The 19,554-nt window shown below is 43.3% G+C and overlaps 1 protein-coding gene across 2 annotated transcripts in view; it reads right to left on the reverse strand.

The window, feature by feature from the left end:
- LOC123761630 (asperous) overlaps positions 1–19,554 on the reverse strand; it is a 33,498-nt gene that overhangs the window by 6,971 nt on the left and 6,973 nt on the right. Inside the window, exons 2-7 of one of the 2 annotated variants that reach the window (XM_069330719.1) lie at positions 9,795–9,863; positions 6,238–6,285; positions 2,087–2,291; positions 1,649–1,818; positions 1,236–1,403; positions 612–791 (exon numbers count right to left, since the gene is read on the reverse strand). In XM_069330719.1, coding sequence (XP_069186820.1) covers positions 612–791; positions 1,236–1,403; positions 1,649–1,818; positions 2,087–2,291; positions 6,238–6,285; positions 9,795–9,855 — 832 coding nt within the window. In that variant the 5' untranslated portion in view covers positions 9,856–9,863. The remainder of the gene's footprint in view (positions 1–611; positions 792–1,235; positions 1,404–1,648; positions 1,819–2,086; positions 2,292–6,237; positions 6,286–9,794; positions 9,864–19,554) is intronic. The other variant, XM_069330720.1, reaches the window with a different exon arrangement.

Below are 19,554 nucleotides of genomic sequence, written 5' to 3' on the forward strand. Positions count from 1 at the left end.
AAAATGTCATGCCACACTTCCGTGGACAGAGTTACAGCCCCGCTCCTGTGCCAGGGAAGTTCACTACGGGCTCACCATAGCCCGTGCTACTTTGGGACTTTTGTTCTAAGTAGCTGAATCTAAAACAACATTCCGTGGACATGAATATTTCCTTCATTATTATCCAATGTCTGCCTGGCACAGACATTGGGTAATAATGCCTTATTTTATACCTCAATAAACACAGAAATACGTTTATTGAGGTATAAATACACACAAAGGGATGAGGTAGATCAAGCTATTCTCACCCCGTTCAGTACAACGTGTTCATATACACACACACCACAAACAACATGTAACTGAACTTGGTACTCACCTCACCGCTCGACCTTATAACCACGTCGTGTATTAAATATTTATATGAATGATAGCGTCACAAAATGGAGATTACAGAGTAATATGATAGCGGGGAAAAAGATGAGGACAATTATCTACGGAGTCAAAAGGCCCCTCACTGAGATTAAAGATATCCGTAACCGGGTCAAAGATGGCTCCTAGCCGGGGTCAAAGATGGCCCCTAGCCGGGGTCAAAGATAGCCCCTAGCCGGGGTCAAAGGATAGTTAGTACTCACTGGGATCAAATCTCCTGCATCCTCGGTCACCATCAGGTTCGTAGCCTGGCCGGCAGGTGCAGATAACCTGGTAATCCTTCACTTGGCATTCAGAGTTAGCCCAACATATGCTGGAGTCGGAGCATGGGTTGACGCACTTAAGCTGCCTGCAGAGCTTGAAGGACGGGCAGTCCCGGTTCTCTGTGGGGCGAGAGTCTCTATGAAGCCAACAGCAATACGTGCATCTCAAGCTAGTGTAAATGAGACTACACAATAACTTCAAAATATTATTTTTACTGAGCAATTCACTGTAGAACTGACTGTAAAGTCACTATAGAACGGTGACTGTACTATATTATTTTTGTTACTGTATACTAATTACGTACTGATTAAGTACTATATCTTACTGCAATAGTTTTATTATTTACCTCAAAATTTGTTCTTAATAAGACTTTGCTGTAAGGCTCTCACTGAATATGCCATTCTAGAACCCTCTTTAAAGACTTAAGACTTTCCCTAAGACTCTTACTAATGACTAAGCTATAGTCATTACTAATGTACTATTAATGATACAACTACTAGTAGTGTTGCAGCCTACCACAACTCCCAGGCCTACTAGTATCACGGCCGGGGAGGTCCTCTCACCTATACACTCTCCACGGTTGCATCTTGTCAGTGGGTTTCCGTCGTAGCCGTGAGGACACCGGCACACCGCCCGCCCATTCTCTTCCTTGCAATCGGCGTTTTCTCCACAGGGATTGCCGTAGCAGGGGTCGACAGGGAGAGGTTTTGGTGCATCTCGGAGCTCAGGGACTGGCACACACGGGATAACACTCCAGGTTATAATATGTTTTATACAGCGCGAGGCGCGTGAAGTCACTAACACATTGCTACAGGCGCTTAGCTTGCAAGGACAATATACGTGGATTATGAAAGAAAATTCAGATTAAGACTGTGACACAAAGAGAACACGAAGGGGGGAAAAGGTAGTATAGGAACCCCATATCCTACTCCCTCCCTCCCCTTTCTCTCACCCACATACATCTACTGATACTCACGGGATCTGGTGCATTGAGTTTGGGCGTTGCCTCTGTAACCTGGTGGACATTCGCAAATCGGTTTATGGTTCCGGGCGTCACAATAAGCGTTCAAGCCGCACGCTCCTCCCTCGCACACGCGCACGCATTTCCTGTTCCGACACCTGTGGTCGTCAGGGCACTCTTCGTCTCTGTGGCACAGAGAAGGAAAGTCACAGCTTTGCAACACTAAAACATAATTCCACTTTTAGTACATACATGATAATATTACCACAATAATAATAATAATAATAATAATAATAATAATAATAATAATCCCATACGAACTATATTACGTATTTCACCCCAAAAACGACTACATGCTCATATTTCGCCCCAGAAGTGATTTAACACCTGCGGGGAAACATCACCAAGAACTGGCACCTAAGCAATGGTGCAGACTACATCACCGGTACTTACTCGACGCACTGAGGCTTGCAGCCCTCGATGGTAGTCGATTCGGTGACATAGCCTTCAAGACACCTGCAGCGGGCTCTGTCGTCTCGTGTGACCTCACAGAGCGTGTTGGGCCCGCATGGCGACGGAGAACATGGGTTTGTCCTCGACCCCTGGAAGCCGTCATCTCTGAATCCTCCTTGTCGGAATGCGCTCACTCTCTCTCTGGCTGCACAGGGTAAGAGCAAGCCAGCAAGAGCCGTCACGATGCACCAGAAATTGCCAGTAAAGGCATCAATGGGGACGAGGAAGAAAAACAAAATTTAGACAGTGATTCAACAAATATTTCGTATTGAAATTAATATGGAATTGAAGTTCACATGGAACGCAATTATGAAAATATATAAACAATATCATTATCTCTAAACAAGAATAAATATTTCATCTGACTTTAAGCTCCACAAATAGAAAATTATTTCGAATTAGTCAACTAAATACGTTTTTAATGCCGCATCGACGGCATGAAATAACTGAGGCTTTGAGTGGGAATTATAAGTAGAGTGCAAAAAGAACGTCACAATAACGGGGGCTGCAAATGTGACACCCGATCACAATTTTGAAAATAAAGGAAATATAGACGTTTCGGTCCGTCGTGGACCATCATCATCACACGACTTGGTAATGGTCCAGGATGGACCGAAACTTCGTCAGTTCTATATTTTCAGAAGCGTAGGAAGGGTGGCTAGGTAAAGTGACTAGTTTAACAACAGTGGTAGCCGTTAGACAACAGTAGTAGTAGTAGACAACAGTAGTAGTAGTAGACAACAGTAGTAGTCGTTAGATAACAGTAGTACAGTGAGACAACAGTAGTAACAGTGGCTTGACAAGACCACGACAACAGGCGGCCACCATAAAAACCGTCTAATGAAGCCTAGCGAGCGAGCGAGTCGTGTTTCCCTTCCATGATTGATGGCGGGACGCCAGACCCACTCACCGACCCTCCACTACATCTCTAAACCCCGTCTTTATTTCTTTATGGTAACCATCCGGATATCGTAGCCTTCTGCTAGCCGTACAAGAGGATGAGCTGGCTGTGTGTGCCTTGGTTATAATAAATGTATAAGCTCATTGAATAGCTTATCTCGAGGGTATTATGATATTAGATTTAACATACACGTCAACTGGTTTTAACAACTTATATTTGGGTTTATAACTTGTTCGTGTACACACTTAACTCTCTATAAACCAATACACAAACATGGTGTTTACACTGAGAAGTGTTTACAAGGGACAGGTGGACATCTGTAATTGTTCTTTCGTCTGATATTTTTCAGAAGAAAGCAGACTAGTACAAACAGGGGGAAGTGTGCTGTGTGCCGTAAGGTGTTGCTGGTTACAATGGGATGGGGGTCACTATGCGCATGCATCGTCCTCAGGCAGACCCTTCAACACGCAACTGTTAAGTCACCTACAGTCCTTACCTTACAATCATTACAATCACCGACAATAGTCACCTAGAATCACCGACAATAGTCACCTAAAGTCACCGACAATCGTCACCCGCAACTGCCACAAAGAATCATCAACATTTATGACAAAAAATAGTGTTTCAGCAACACAAAATTCTTCTACAGATTTATTTGTTTAATCCTCGTCACAAGTTACGAATTTACAAGCCGTAACTCCCATTTTTTCTGTTCAGGTTTATTCTGTACAGTTCTTTTATTGAATATCATTATCATCATTATATTACTATTGCAAGAATTACTTGTAATCGGACTAATATTTACGTTTGATTATCAGATGCACTAACCATGATTCTGTTGCAAGGAATTGTTGAATTCTGAAGACTCATATCCAAATAAAAAATCACTAGAAGAATTGCCGCATAAAAATTTGATAATTTTTAGGTCATTCTGCTACGAAAAAAATATTCATTTGTAGTATGGGTCATATCATTAATCCCAAATAATTGAATCACAATTATTAGAAAATAAAAAATATTACAAGAATAGAGAACTACGACATTAATATATTTAAATGATTACTATGTACGTTGCGTCATAATTACGTCACGAAAGTTTATTACGTCACTGAAATGACTGTCTCTCATTGGTTGGTCAATTTTGAAGACGTGCAGCTTTTAGTAAATTGTAATAATAAAAATTATCGTTAGCTTTATAAATGTAAAAATGCCTTTGTATACATAGATACATCGGTATACGCATGTATACATTGATACACACGTATACGCTCACCTTAGTGTTTATTCCAGCCCCATCCTCCTCTTTTGATAGTACTTAGAGTAACGATGAGGACCATAATACATATACCGACGTACCAGTTAGAAAGTCGAAATCAGTACTATTGAATTTTGACAAACTGGGAAACGATTTTCTACTTATGTTACAAAGACAAATTAAAGTAACCTAACCTTCCTAGGCCTAATACACGCTATCTGAAGCCTAATATAGTACAATATGTGTTATACTAGACCTAGGAATATTTAAATTTGTCTTTTAATTTATTTTTTTTCGGACTCTATAAAGTGAATCTTACAAAGTTGTACTATTTAATTGCTTAGAACGTCAATCTTTGTACTATAGTGCACGTAATTAAAAAAAACTACTATCTAAACAGGAGAATGGGTTGGTTTATCCAGTGTGAGACACTCAGTGCAGGCTGTGGGCTTTCCATGCCATGCGCGCGCGTGTGTGTGTGTGTGTGTGTGTGTGTGTGTGTGTGTGTGTGTGTGTGTGTGTGTGTGTGTGTGTGTGTGTGTGTGTGTGTGTGTTGGCATATACTGACGTACACGTGTGCACATAGGCCTATACAAAGTAGGGCCCAAAAATCATAGAATACCAAGTGACAAAATGCAATGCAAAAAATATTATAAATTAATATTTTTGTTAAAAGTTGTTTCAAAATGCTTTTGTTAAAAGTTGTTACACAAACTTTTGTTAAAAGTTGTTACACAAACTTTTGTTATAAGTTGTTACACAAACACTTTTGTTAAAAATTGTTTCAAAATGCTTTTGTTAAAAGTTGTTACACAAATACTTTTGTTACAAGAATCAATATTAAACAAATCAATTTGTTAAAAGTGTTATCACCAGATAATTCATTTCGCTACAGATTATCATCACACAAATCGACAACTTGTTAATATGTGGAAAATGTTCGAAATTAACACACACACAGATGGAGAAGAGAGGTCAAAATCACATACATTTACACAGGGGCTTTGCACCCTGTGCGCTTGAATGCCAAACAATGTCATCTCACCATTATCACTATGTTGCCCCTTTGTCATTTGATCGCCCGCCTAACTTGTGTTTGTGGAGAAGTGAGTGATATTTTCTTTATGCCAGAGTGGAGTGGCTGTGGCGTCTGGCAGCAGTGCTTGTGGGGGATTTTTGGCGTGGTCGGATAGACTGGGAGACAGTGTATGTGAACATTCTTGCCTGATATTTTTTTGGGGGGAAGGTTATCTTGGTGATGGAGTCTGACACTGGCATCACATCCAGGAGTGTCTGTGGATGTTTTCTTGAGGTTCACAGACGCAGATTCAACAACAGACAGGTAAGAGAAGGTGTGGCGGGGCCAGGAGTAGTATTAACAGCGTGGCACTGGTGCCTAGCAACATGGAGCTGGTGGCACTGGTGCCTATAGCAATATGTAGCCGGTTGCCCTACTGTCTAACAATTTCTGGTACCACTCAATCCCAAGTAGTCTCCTCCAAGTAGACGTGAAGGAGAATCTTTTGTTAATGTTTCTGTTATTATTTGTGGTATGTTAGAGATTAGCAATTTTTCTGGCTGGTGTAAGATTTTCAGTTTTGCTTAGCGGTATTCCCTGGAACTAAATGCATAGGTTAACGTGATCGTCTTTTACGGCAGCAGGTGACTAGGTGGTGGTGGTGGAATGTGGGGGGGGGGGCTGAATGTTAATAGGGAGGGGTGGGTGGGGGGTGTGGAGCCGCCCCTCCTCCCACACGAGAGAGAACGTCAGTCAGCAAGGGCTTGGTGGTGGGAAATGAGGCTTCACATAGACACCTGCACACCGCGTAACTCATGTGTTAAAGTGAGTCAGTGAGCATCAACACCTGCTGCTGGCATGTGACTGAAGAGCTACGTCACCATGTACACTACGGTAATCAAGGGAGCAGTGCTTACGGTACACAGAGAATGGGGCGATCGGCAACAGCGGACCAAACGAGTATGCTGAAAATGAGGGAAAAAAACGGAAGAGCGTAAGTGAAACTGAGCGAAGTGAAGAGTTCATGTGAAGAGATGACAGTATGACTGCTTACGCAAGACTGCCACGGGTGAGGTGCGGTAGGTGTGTGGGGTGCCACGGACCACCGTCACTGTGGGAGAGGGTCGCTGCCACCTGTTTAGGATGCGGCCAGAGATTGTATCTGGTCTCCGATGGCCCGGTCGACCCTGTACCCCCTCCGGCATGACCATAGGCACACAGTCGTACTGCTCGCGGCCGCCCACCTTCACCGTGATGGCTGTGGACATGTTGAGGCAGACGCAGGCGGGAGTGTGACGTCGCGTGCGGCAGACGGAGAGGCCCACGCACACACTCTCCGCTATAACACACCCATTGACGCACTTCTCCTTCAGGCACACCTCATGATCCAGACAGTCGGTACTCTGGAGACAATCTGCCCTTCTCTGAAGCCCTGGAGGTAGAGGTGCCCTTTCCCCCTTGACCCCTTCAGTTATCTCTTTCTTCTTCACATCTCTCACTCCAACGTGTGATTGAAGAAAAGGTGGTAGGTACTCTCCCGAAGGAGGGGTAGGGACAGAAGAGTCGGTCTTTATTGTCACTCGAGCGGACTCTTCTTCGGATTTCACTGTAGGTATTACAGAATGCACAATCCTTGGTGTGGTGGTGGGCTCAGTTCCGAACCCGAATTCAGGGGGTAGATACTCCTCGATTGGCGGTGAGGGCAAGGGGTCTGTTGTGTTAAAATCGAAGACGGGAGATAGATATGAATCAAAGATGCCGGAGTGAGTCACTGTTTTAACCCCTGGAATCTGCATATGCGACGCAAGAGGCACAGTAACGCCAGGCACAACCCATGGAGGCCGATACTCCTCACTTGGGGGCACCAGCCTAGTCTCCGGCGGAGCTAGGAAGTAAAAGGGTTTGAATTCATTTGTCGCTTGCTGCTCCCCGACAGTTCTTTCAGTCGTTGTAGTCAAGACCTGTGAACTCTGTTCTTCTGGTATGGTGTATCCATAGGCGTACTGGATCTTCTCGTAGCCGGGAAGGCGGGCTCCGAAGGGCAGCTCTCTCAAGGAGGCGCTGTAGGGCTCCTCGAGGGTAAGCTGATGGATGTCTCTGCGGGTCTGAGAACCCACGGTCTCTACAGCCTCCAACTCTGCGTCAGAGTGGATCAACTGGTCATGAGGCAGAGCTAGCAGCTCTGCCTCGCTCTCGATAACTGCATTAAAAACTGAGTTGTGAGAAAAGAGAGGCATAGACAGTCATGAGAAAGGAAGAGAAACAAAGACAGACGGTGCGAGAAGTACAGAAAGTAAGAAATAGAGAGTGAGAGACATACATGATACAGTGAAAGGTCATCAGTCTCTCAAAGTAGAGATAAGAAAAGCGCCATCATAGTAAGACAATCATAATATACCAGAATTAAACCCCGTTATCTCTCATCGCAGATAACCCAACAACACTAACGGCCGTGGAACTAAACCTGTAAATATCGAAATAAATTACAGATATAGGAAGGTCTGTTATCAATAACCGTTGGCAAATTACTAACATAAATTGTTGAAAGGTTACTCTAATAATTTTTACACGATAAAGGGGTTTAATTTTACATAAATTTATGTGGCTTCATTTTGACAATCTGATTATATTAATAATTTGTATAAATTTATAATATCAGATTGTTTAATATCTAACAAACACTGTTAAGTTATTGTTAATATCTAACAAACAATGTTTATTTATTTATTAATAATGTATTGAATATTTTGACTAACAATGCATAGAGGTTTCTAATAAAAATTATATATGAAAATCGGACGCCATCCGCTTAAAATGAAAGTACCTGTACTCATAGTGACATTTAGTGGAAAGTACCAATATGTAGTGATGAACCACCAGAAAGTTGACTTTTTAATAATTTGGACAAACTAGATTTTTTTAACCACAACATAAATATAAGACCTAATCTAACCTCACCTAGAAATCCTAGGCCTAATACAGCTATCTTAGGCCTAATATATTACATAAATGTGCTATACTAGGCCAAGGAATATTTAATTCATTTTTTAGCTTTGTTTTTTTTCTGAAGCTAAAAATAGAACTAAATATTCCTAGACCTAGTATAGCACACCTATGTAATATATTAAACCTACGAAAGCTGTATTAGGCCTAGGATTGCTAGGAGAGGTTTGGTTAGGTCTGATATATATATGTTGTGGTTAAAAAAATGTAGTCTGTCCAAATTAATAAAAAGTCAACTTTTTGGTGGTTCATCACTATATATTGATACTTCCCACCAGATACTTACTATAAGTATTCTCATTTCAGGAGGATGAGTTGAGATTATGTGTATCCTGTATATGTTGTACCTAATAGGCCATGGTGCCTAACAAGCCGATTTTCCTGAAATATTATTATTTTTCAAATTTGTTTCTTATGGAATGATTAAGCATTCCATTACATTATATTTGATTAGATTTTTTTTATTTGAGTTCAAATATAGAAATTTAATCAAACCAATTTTAACTTAACCTAACTAAACATAACTAAGTCAGTAATTCATGTTCTTAATATAATAATATTAATTAGAATAAACCAATTTGGAACGAAAAATCACTCTGCTTGTTAGGTAAATTGGGCCTTGCATATTAGGGCAAGTAGTGCGGTTCTGGCTATTAAGTACGACATATATTACAAGCTCTCCGAAGCATGGTCGAGCCTACTATAATAAATTCAAGCCTATTACAATAAATTTGGACAAATTTCTAACCTATTATAATTTACTCAAGCACGCCATTAATTGAAAATATAGATTTAATTCAATTCAATCTGTATATATATATAATTATAACAACCACATTTATAACAAAACTAAATTATATACACAACAAACAGACCTTTGTATAAATCAAATCTGTGATTGAAAGATCATCTATTATTGAAAAGAATGTTAACTATATCAAAAAAGTATATTCATACCATTCAAGTGGTGGCAAATACTCTTTATTATATTTAGCAAGTAATTTTTGGAATCCACTGATATATTTATTGGTCGATTCGTATCTAATGAACCTCAGAGATCGATATTTTTGCTTCTTCAGATGAGGTTCGATACATGACAGACTCACACTTTAACTTGATGGTTAGAACATGCGATATTTAACCCAAGGGGAAAGGTGTCAACATCTTCCCCCAGAGGAAATACAGAATGATTATACGCAGGATTTTAGAACATTACTACAACAACAGCTACAGGACTACAGTTATTATAGCTCAAAATACAACAGATGAACACTACATCACAATCAACAAGAGAAAATATATAGAAATTAAGAGGCAGAGAAAAGAAAAAATAATGACACTGAACACATTCACAACATTTAATAAATTTACAAGCTAATCTACTATTTATATAAGTTTATGTACAGTGACTGCTATGAAACTATATACAAAAATGTGCGAACTTGAATAATAAACATAGACATAGACTTACATTGGTGTTGAGCGCTCGCCACGCCAGCCAGCACAGCCAGTGCAACCAATATGAGCCGCATCTCGCTTTCTGTGAGAGAAGAAACGACCGGATTAGAATAAATTGTGAAATCATTTTTTTTGGTGTTGGGTTCATGGCCATACGACAATTAGTAACTGACACAGTTCTCATTTGACACTATTAACCGAACAATTTTTACGACAAAATGAACAAAATTTAATTTGAATTGAACAACAATATTGCAATTTCTGTATAACGCAATTAATACGTGATAATTTATATAATTGTCAAATTTTTGTTATTTTTTTTGTAATAACCTTATAAGTCCCACTGATATCAAGGTTTAGGTGAGCTGTTAGCAAGACATATTGTAATGCCTTGGCCCGCCGCGGTTCCTGGCCCACACCTCGGTCCACCTCACCCTCTTGACCCACGCCATGGCTCACCTTGCACCCTGGCCCACCTCCATATCTTGACCCACCTCGGCCTCTGGTCCACATTGACCCTTGGCCCACCTCGGTCCTCCCCTCCTTTGGGCAAGCCAATAGGAACACCGTCACTCACAGGTAATCAAAACGTCCCCCCCCCCCCTCTCCCTCCCCATCCCCGAGGTCACAACCACAGCTAGAATAAATTGGAGACCCCGCCCACGCCCACACAGCCCCCGCCCTCGTCTAATATGGCTCTAGCAAGGTCGCCCGCAAGTTGCCACCAACACCCATGTCCTTTGAGGTGTGTTCTCACTTTTTCTGCAAGTTTCACGTTCGATCCCGTTTGGCGAGCAGGAACCCGAGTCTCTATACATTAGTGTAAAGAGGTTTATTTATTACGTGAAGAAATGGATTTATTTATCATGAAATCATGGCACGAGAAAGGGCCGCGGGGCTTTTGATCCCCGGAACCTCCACAAGGTAAGGTAGTTCTGAAGTAAAAGACAGAAATCCTGAGTTTGGAGAAGACATTTGTTGCTCAGATAGAGCAGGAGTTAGGACGGGGTAGCAAGCAGGTGGTCAAATTAAGTCACCACATCATCCGACGCTCTTGGTGATGATGCGAGGCCAGCACATGTTTACTTTTCTTGTTTTAGTGACCAAAGGATTTGGCACAGCTAGGAGACGGAAGAGGGGCCTACTGGTAGTCACTGGGGCTAATATGGAGTAACTTGCATGCACCTCCAAACCACACAAATGTTCGCAGACTTATGAAGAGTTGTAAACACACACACGATCAGTTAGGATGTTCAGTACATAAGAACACATTATCTGGTTTAAGAGACAGGGCATACTGCAGTATATATTCTTGGAGGGGGGGGGGGGAAGGATTTGAGATTACTTAATATAGAGTTAGGCCTACATGTAATCATTTATTTAGTTCAGACTCCAAAAGAATCTTCTATCATTATTATAATTATCATTATGCTGTGTCACTAGTATACAGTACGATACTGTAACTATTATTTAAGCAACTAGGTTCACCTTAGGCTCAGCCACACATAAAATTCGCCAATCCAATCCATCCTTAAAGCGCATTAGTAATAGTTTTTACAGTGTAATTAATAAGTACATAATAAAAAAATAAAAAAAATTGTTATTATATACACCATGATTTTCTGTAAATATACCGGCCAAAACGGTATGTAAACAGCCGATCCTGTTCTGAGGCTACTTATATAAATAGTAGAAGTAAAATGAAATAAAAAAAATCAGTTAATAAAACAGATACGAAAAGGAATCGGCACAATGCTGTTGCGAGTCATTGCTAATTAATAAAATGTAAAATTTACTGTAAACAAGAACTCTTGTCAAAATAAAAGGATAAAACGTTATTTGTTCAAAGCATTTTGCATCCATGAAGCTTAAGACAGAGAGGCAGACAGAGAACTAGGCTATGTGCAGTTCCTGAGCTGTGGAGGGAGGATGAAGTGGGTGCTCCATGCAAGGCGACTCAACACACCTTTAACTGTACCCGGCTAGCGTGGGTGAGGCCGGCGTGGGCAGCAGAGGAAGGTGAGTGACACCTCCACTCATGTTTCCCAATATTCTTGAGGCCACGGTTGGCAGGCCGAAGGGAAAGTCTCCTGATCATGGATCAAATGTTCTCCATCACCTCCAGGGGCATACTTGCCATCGCTGATTATTTGTTTCATAAATTTCAGACGGAAGGACTTTTATTCCATCCAGGGATTGGAGGGCTATATATTATATATTATATATCTTCAGCGTTGTGTAAAAGCGTTTGCTAAGACGAGGAACGGTGATCAACAAATTATATAAGCAGGTGGGACTTTCGCTAGGCTGCAGGTAACTTGAGGGTCTTGCGGCACACAAGACGGCTCGCCCACGCTACTCATGGCAGTCATACTGCAGCCAGGTGAAACACATGTTGCATATCTTGTGTATGCTTGAACAGTTATATATCCACGTTAATGTGTTAAGGTTAAATTAAGTGTAAAATTTTAATGTCTAAAAGCAAGACAGATAAAGTTTTTTTGGAGCACTAACATTTAGCATGAGACCCATAATTCTATTGCAAAAGCATCCTATTGCATATATTCGTATTCCGTGCCCTGTTTTCCATCACCCCTGCAAACATGTTGGAATATGGGCAGTTGCAAATCAGTCTGACATGTTCAACTGCAGAAAAAAAACATGGTCGGCTACGTGATGGCAGGAGGGAGTGCATGGCCAGCTGGACCTCCAGTAAACCAGTTGGACAGCTCTTGCAACCCACGCCTCAACTGTACCATGGGTCCTGCTGCCAGGAGGGAGGTCTGGCTGACACTAAACCCTAAGGGTGTGTGGGCTTTATGAGTTGTGGGGGTGGAGGAGGGATCTGCATTTCCTGGAATATATCTTGCCTAACTGACCTTTAAAGTTTTAGAAGCCTTTTAGCCTTCATTGGGACATAAAATACTCACATGTCATCCGTTCTAGATTAAAAGAAAAAGTCAATAGCGCTTGCAATTAATTTGTAGCCATGAAAGGACCGGAGAAAAATGTAAATATATATTTTACGCGTTATTTTTTTTACGTTGGATAACCGCGAGACGGGTTCTGACATCTCTGAGGCCAGATGCCGAGAGCGAGGCTGTGAACGGTACCCAGCCTACGCGCCTCTGCTGCGGAAACTACAACATTGACAATACAAAAACATAAATAATTGCACTATAGAGCACTTGTTGTCCTCAATGTGCTAGATCCTGGTTAGGCCGCCCACTGCACGCCCACATTCACCTACACCCGGGCACATGGTGGGCAGGGCGAGGCTAAACTGGTCCTTCAACTTACTTTTACAAGTGAACGAGAAGCAACAGGTCTTATACTAATGTTTTCGTAATTTATAGAGGTAAAGTTCACTTTAGTCTGCTGTAGGCGTAGAACTTTATTTAGTTCTGTTGATAAGGCTTATTTAGTTACTGTTGATAAAGAGTGGGGAACTGAAGCCTACAATGAGACTACGATACTCAAGACAGCAAGGCCGAGGGAGAGAAGTGAGAGAACTACCTAAAACCCAGTGAGAATTTAGAATAAGAAGTGATATGGAGAATGAAGGGAGAAATATGAAAAATTAGGATATAGCTAAATATGAACAAAATTGGAAATAGCTAAATATGAAAAAATTAGGATATAGCTAAATATATAAGAAATAGATATAAATGGTTCTTCTAAAAATAACGAGTTATACAAAATTTTTAGTTTTTACTCGAAAAATGTTGTTTAAGTTTATATAAATCTGGTTTAGGATATAAAAACGTTCTTTATTCTATATAAACACTGCTTGTTTTTATAAACTTTTGGTTTATTCTACAACAGCAATTTTGTTTGCCGGCTTACGGGTAGGAATCCAAAACCAGTTTTAGTTCTTCAGAACGAGTGGGTGTTAGATCCCGCTCTGTGCTCACCTCCAGCTCAAGTTGGGGAACAAGCGCGCCTCCAGAATCAAATACCCCTTCAATACACTCGAAGGTGTATGTCACAAACACTTGTGCACACACACAATGATATATACATACATACACACAGATACTATACGTTTTCCCTTCTATAAATACACACACGCCAGATTATTTAACAAAGGACACGAACAAGGGGACACAGGTGGAAACTTGAGTACCCAAATGAGAGGAAAAAGAAACTTTTTCAGTGTCAGAGTAGTTAACAAATGGAATGCATTACGCAGTGATGTGGTGGAGGCTGATTTCATACACAGTTTTAAATGTAGATATGATAGAGCCCAGTATAGGCTCAGGAACCTGTACACCAGTTGACTGACAGTTGAGAGGCGGGACCAAAGAGCTGAAGCTCAACTCCCGCAAGCACAATTTAGTAAGTACCCATGCATGCATGCACACACCCTGTACTCCCAGGTGTTATTTAGGCCCGTGCTGGAAGCCCCCCCCCCCCCCCCCCCGCTGGAATCTCGAAGTGACTCATACTAAAGAGCAACGTGTGTGTGTGTAGGTGGGGAGGGAGGGGGGATGACCATATATGTGGACATGTATCTGTGTGTGTGTGTGTGTGTGTGTGTGTGTGTGTGTGTGTGTGTGTGTGTGTGTGTGTGTGTGTGTGTGTGTGTGTGTGTGTGTGTAAAATGAGGCTATCCTCCCCCCCCCCCCCCCGAACCACACGCGCGTGTGATGTACGCACGTCAAAATTCTCAAGATTCTGAGTTGTACATAATTCCAGATTCTCAAGCGTGTAGCCCCTTGTCCCCATTGTGGCAGCCGACCTCCCCTTTCAAAGGCACTTGACGTGTTGTGGTAATATTTTCATATCCTTCCATAGCTTTCCTTCCTCTTCCAGTTCTCTTCTCTTCCTTCCTTTTCCGTCAACTTCAGAAACTCACGAGACTGAGAACAATTTCCCAATTGTTCGGTGAAACTAGACTTGCCACCTCCCCACAAACTCACAAGAAACAGAGGAATGCAGAACTCATAATGAGGGGGTGCAAGAGAGGGCTCCTTGCCCCGGAGAGGAGGGGCGAGGACCTGGCCCCCAACCATAAATGAGGGGGCCCCCGGAGGGTCCACCTGTTTGCGCGAACACTCTGGGGGGCGTGGGAAGGACCCGGGGTGGAAGGAGAAGACCCTAGGGCGAGGGTATGAGGGCGAGGACCTGGGGTTAAGGGCCTAGACCAGAAGCAGCAGCAGCACCAAGCCTTTCCACCCATCACCCAAGATCAGAAGTTAGAGATAAGGGTCTGTGAGAGAAGAGGAGGGAGCTGGGGCTGGAAAAAGAACTCCTCCCCCCTGGAAAAACTTGCTGGAAAAACTGACCCGAACGGTTGGTATTAGGAGTGAAAGTGAGCCGACAAAGTGGCCACTGCCTCTCTCCTTTACGGATAAGCTCCAAGGTGCCCCTTTCACCTTCAGTGTCACTCTTCATGGCGCGCCCTTTTACTTTCTCCTGCGACTCCCGGAGGAAGAGGACAACGACGAGGGTGAATTATACGAGCACAGAGGGCGGACGTCTTCCAGGACTACCGCAGTTTTCTAAGACTATGATCGATTTCTACGAATACGACAGTTTTCGATAATTACAATTGTCTTCAAAGACTAATGCCGTTCGGTAAGACAATGACGTTCATCAGAAAATCTCCGATTTATTTGTAATAATATCAATTAGGATCTTGCTTGAAAGCGACTCTTGAAAACCAACTCTTGTCACGTAGGTAGAGTTAGTGGGTAACGTCCCTACCCCCTCACTCTCGGCCTCTGGTAGTGGGCTACACAGTTAGGCCCTGTACCTGATTTCACGTCTCTCACCAGGCAAGCCCTCGGAGAGAAGGATCGAGGGTTGGGGATCGAGGCGTCTAGGGCGAGGGCAAAGTGGTCTGAGAAAGGAATCCGGTACCCTGATCCACTGTCTAACAAGTCTACACAGCGCGGTTGCCTTGGCGGTGTAATTGCCATATTAAATAAAATCAGGGATGGGGGGGCTGTGGGAGCGGTTAGTGGAGCTCCACAAGAGTAAATAGAGAATAAAGATAGCACAGGGAAAGAGGAGCAAGAGGGAGGGAAAGACTCCCACAGACAAAGGACTCGTCCGCAGACGCAAGCTTGCCAGTTCAATAGCTTTTACTTTCGTTAGACGAAGAAAAAGATGTTAAGCAGATGCTAGATGACTCCGGGATTGTGGCCAACTGTTATGTCTTCCTATTGTCTTCATTGCTCTCATCTTCTTACCAAATCTTCATTTAGGAAACGTGATATAGGTGTGATAGAAGCAAAGGTGTATACATTCATACATAATTTTGTACACATATGCATACATATACTTATCTACCTTCATCTTCCCCCCCCTCACCCCCCAAACACACACATGTATATACTCCTCCGACCCCTCCCCATTACCTACCCATCTGGCCCCTTACCTCCCCCTTGAACAACAAAGGGTCAAGATCACAGAGCACTGCAGACACCGGCACTTTCACTGCTGGCGCGACAGTCTGCAGATGGCAGGATCAGGGCGGTCTTACCTATACACACTCGTGTGAGCGCTTCCAGCTCCTGGAGCCCGGCTTCTTTACGCGTACGACGAGTGACGGGACGACATCTTGATGCTATTGGTCAGGTTCACGCTTGAAGCCGTGCATGGAGTCTGGCTCTACCTTTACCACTCTCCAGGGTGCTCCATTTATTCATTATTGTCACGATGAAGAACATTCATGAGGTAGTGTGTATGTATGGGCATGAGGTAGTGGCAATGATACTTAAATACCCAAATATATCCATATCCAAGTCTGTAGTAAACAGTCATGAGGGCAATTCCCCCCCCCCCCCACCTCTCTCTCTCTCTCTCTCTCTCTCTCTCTCTCTCTCTCTCTCTCTCTCTCTCTCTCTCTCTCTCTCTAAACAAAAAGCTGTGCTTACAAATGTTAAGCTTCAACTTTTAGGGACAACCTCCCGACCTTTAATCGCCTGATTTAAGGGTCCACTGATCCCTTGGAGCGCTGTCATAGCTGCATTCAATTCCTTTCAGTCAGTCCATTTACTGAATACTCTGATACTGATCACAGATTATCTAAATATCCGTGTTGCTCACTCGGATACCCAGTTCCCATCTGAGGTCCCTAGTTCGTGTCCTACCGATGCTAACTAGACTGTGCGTGCATATATGTGCTCGAGTGGGGTTGCGTGTGTGTGTGTGTGTGTGTGTGCGTGAGGTTTCTTGACCCACTCTCAGGGCACTGAAGTGAGCGCGGGGTCACACGAGAGTGTGTGAATGGAGATAAGTGTGCCATCTGGAAGTGTTGGAGCACTTCAAGTAGGAGGGAGGCGAGTCTATAGGCCAGAGTGCCAGCAGCAGCAACAACAGCAGGAGAAGCAGCAGCAACAGTAGCGACAGCAGCAGCAGCAACAGTAGCGACAGCAGCAGCAGCAACAGGGGCAGCAACAGGGACAGCAGCAACAGGGGCAGTAACAGCAGCGGCAACAGCAACACAGAGAGTGACATAAGCAGGAAAGGATGTACAGTTTCGAAAGCAATTACATTTTCAATCACTACAGCACAGTAAAATGATGATATTACTGTAGCTCGCCCCAACATGATTGTGTTTCCAGGTGAAGTGTGGCGTGGCAGTCAGGTGCAATGTGGCTTAATAGTGTAGTAGTGTGGTGTAGTGTGGCAGGGTGTGGAGGTGTGGCGGAGCAGTGCACTGGAGAAGTGTGGAGGTGTAGTGCGGCGTGGGCAAGAGAGGACTGGTTCCCATCAGGGTAAGACCTTGATTTTTTCCCCCCTCAATATTCTTGCACTTTGTTCTCATCAAAACTGGATTGCGATACACACATGGTTTTTATATAGTACTAAAAATCTTGCTTTTATACAGTAGAATATCGACAGATGCCCCCCAACAAATTTACTTGTAATCCCCTCCTACAAAAAGAGAAAATATATCGCATCAAAATGACAGAATAAGGCACCATTCAACAATGGTTCCTCTAAATAAAAGAAAGCAGAATATACGACTCATTTTGTCAGTTTTGGAGGTTCATAAGGACCTAGGAAATTCTCAAATTAATACCAAAGATAGACCACTGTCAGCCCAAGACAGCCTAAATGGAGCCCGGAGACAGCCTACACTGAGCCCGGAGACAGCCTACACTGAGCCCGGAGACAGCCTACACTGAGCCCGGAGACAGCCTACACTGAGCCCGCTATTTCGCGGAGGAACTGGAACCATTTCAGGGTTTCCGCGACGCAAAAAGGAGCTGATGATTCAATAAGAGGCATGTGTGTGTGTGTGTGTGTGTGTGTGTGTGTGTGTGTGTGTGTGTGTGTGTGTGTGTGTGTGTGTGTGTGTGTGTGTGTGTGTGTGTGGGCATCAAAGGCTGGGGGGGTTGGGCACGAGGACCTGATCCACGGTGCCTGAGAGAGCCAGGGGTGCCGGGTCCAACTCTCTGGAGGCTGTTTGTGCCACTTTCCCCGGTCAAGGGCGTCAGTGGGTGTGGGTCATGGGGCAGATACGAGAGGTGGGTGTGGGGAGGCCGTGACGGGGGTGAGAGGGGGGCTAACGTTCAAATGTGTTGTTGATTCTGGACCAGAAACCACACATCCCACCCAATCCTCACACCTGTATAACTGCCTCTACAAGAGGTGGTCACGTGTGTTTGATAACCTATATGTGACTGCATGGCTCAAAGTAATTGCCCGCTGTGCGTGTGTGCTCTCACGCATGCAGGTGTGTGCTTGCGGTGGTCCGTGCACATGTGTCTCAAGCAGACTATCCCTTCCCCCATTGTCACCCCTGTAGCCTCCCACCCGCCACACCTCACGAAGAGTAAGCCACCACCACAGGAGGCACGGGCATGAGTAACTCACAGGTGGTAGATGTCTGGAGTGAATGTGGTCTTTGGTCGTGTAACATCTTGAAGCCTCTCTGGGCCCGCCCTCAGGTGTTGTTGTTTAAGATTCATCTACTCAGAACAAAAAGTTCCAGGTAGCACGGGCTATGGTGAGCCCGTCGTGGTGCGCCTCAGCGCCTCCTCACTTAATATAAATGAGGACGCAGGTAAGGAGAGCTGGGGGTGGGGAAGGAGTAGGAGGTGGGGGGGGGGAGGACCTGAACAGCAAGAGCTGGGTGTCCTTGGATGTCCTAAACGAGAAGGATCTGCAGGACTGGAAGGATACAAAGATGTCTACCTGTGGTCTCCTTCATGCGGGTTACCCCGCGTATTGGGGGAACTTGGGGGGGGGGGGGGGGGTGCAGAGAAAGGGAGACTAAATGCTGACCTTGTTTCGTTAATATTCCTCTCCTTGTCTAGACTCTTACATTACCCTACAATCCATCCCTTACTTTCATTAACAAACATTACTATATTATATATATATTATAATATATATATATATATATAATATATATATATATATATATATATATATATATATATATATATATATATATATATATATATATATATATATGTATTATAATAAACTTAAATTATGAAAGTGGGAGAGACAGAGAGAGAGAGAGAGAGAGAGAGAGAGAGAGAGAGAGAGAGAGAGAGAGAGAGAGAGAGAGAGAGAGAGAGAGAGAGAGAGAGAGAGAGAGAGAGAGAGAGAGAGAGAGAGAGAGAAAGAGAGAGAGAGAGAGAGAGAGACAGAGAGAGACAGAGAGAGAGAGAGAGAAACAAACAGACAGACAGACAGATAAACAGACAGACAGAGACAGAGTTTAAAAAACACAAAATTTCTCGACTAAAAATACCACTTCAGAAAACATTTGCACGACCACAGAGTAAGATAACGTAACTGTACGT

This window comes from Procambarus clarkii, chromosome 24 (assembly GCF_040958095.1).
Source record: "Procambarus clarkii isolate CNS0578487 chromosome 24, FALCON_Pclarkii_2.0, whole genome shotgun sequence".
In the NCBI taxonomy this organism is placed as follows: Eukaryota; Metazoa; Arthropoda; class Malacostraca; order Decapoda; family Cambaridae; genus Procambarus; species Procambarus clarkii.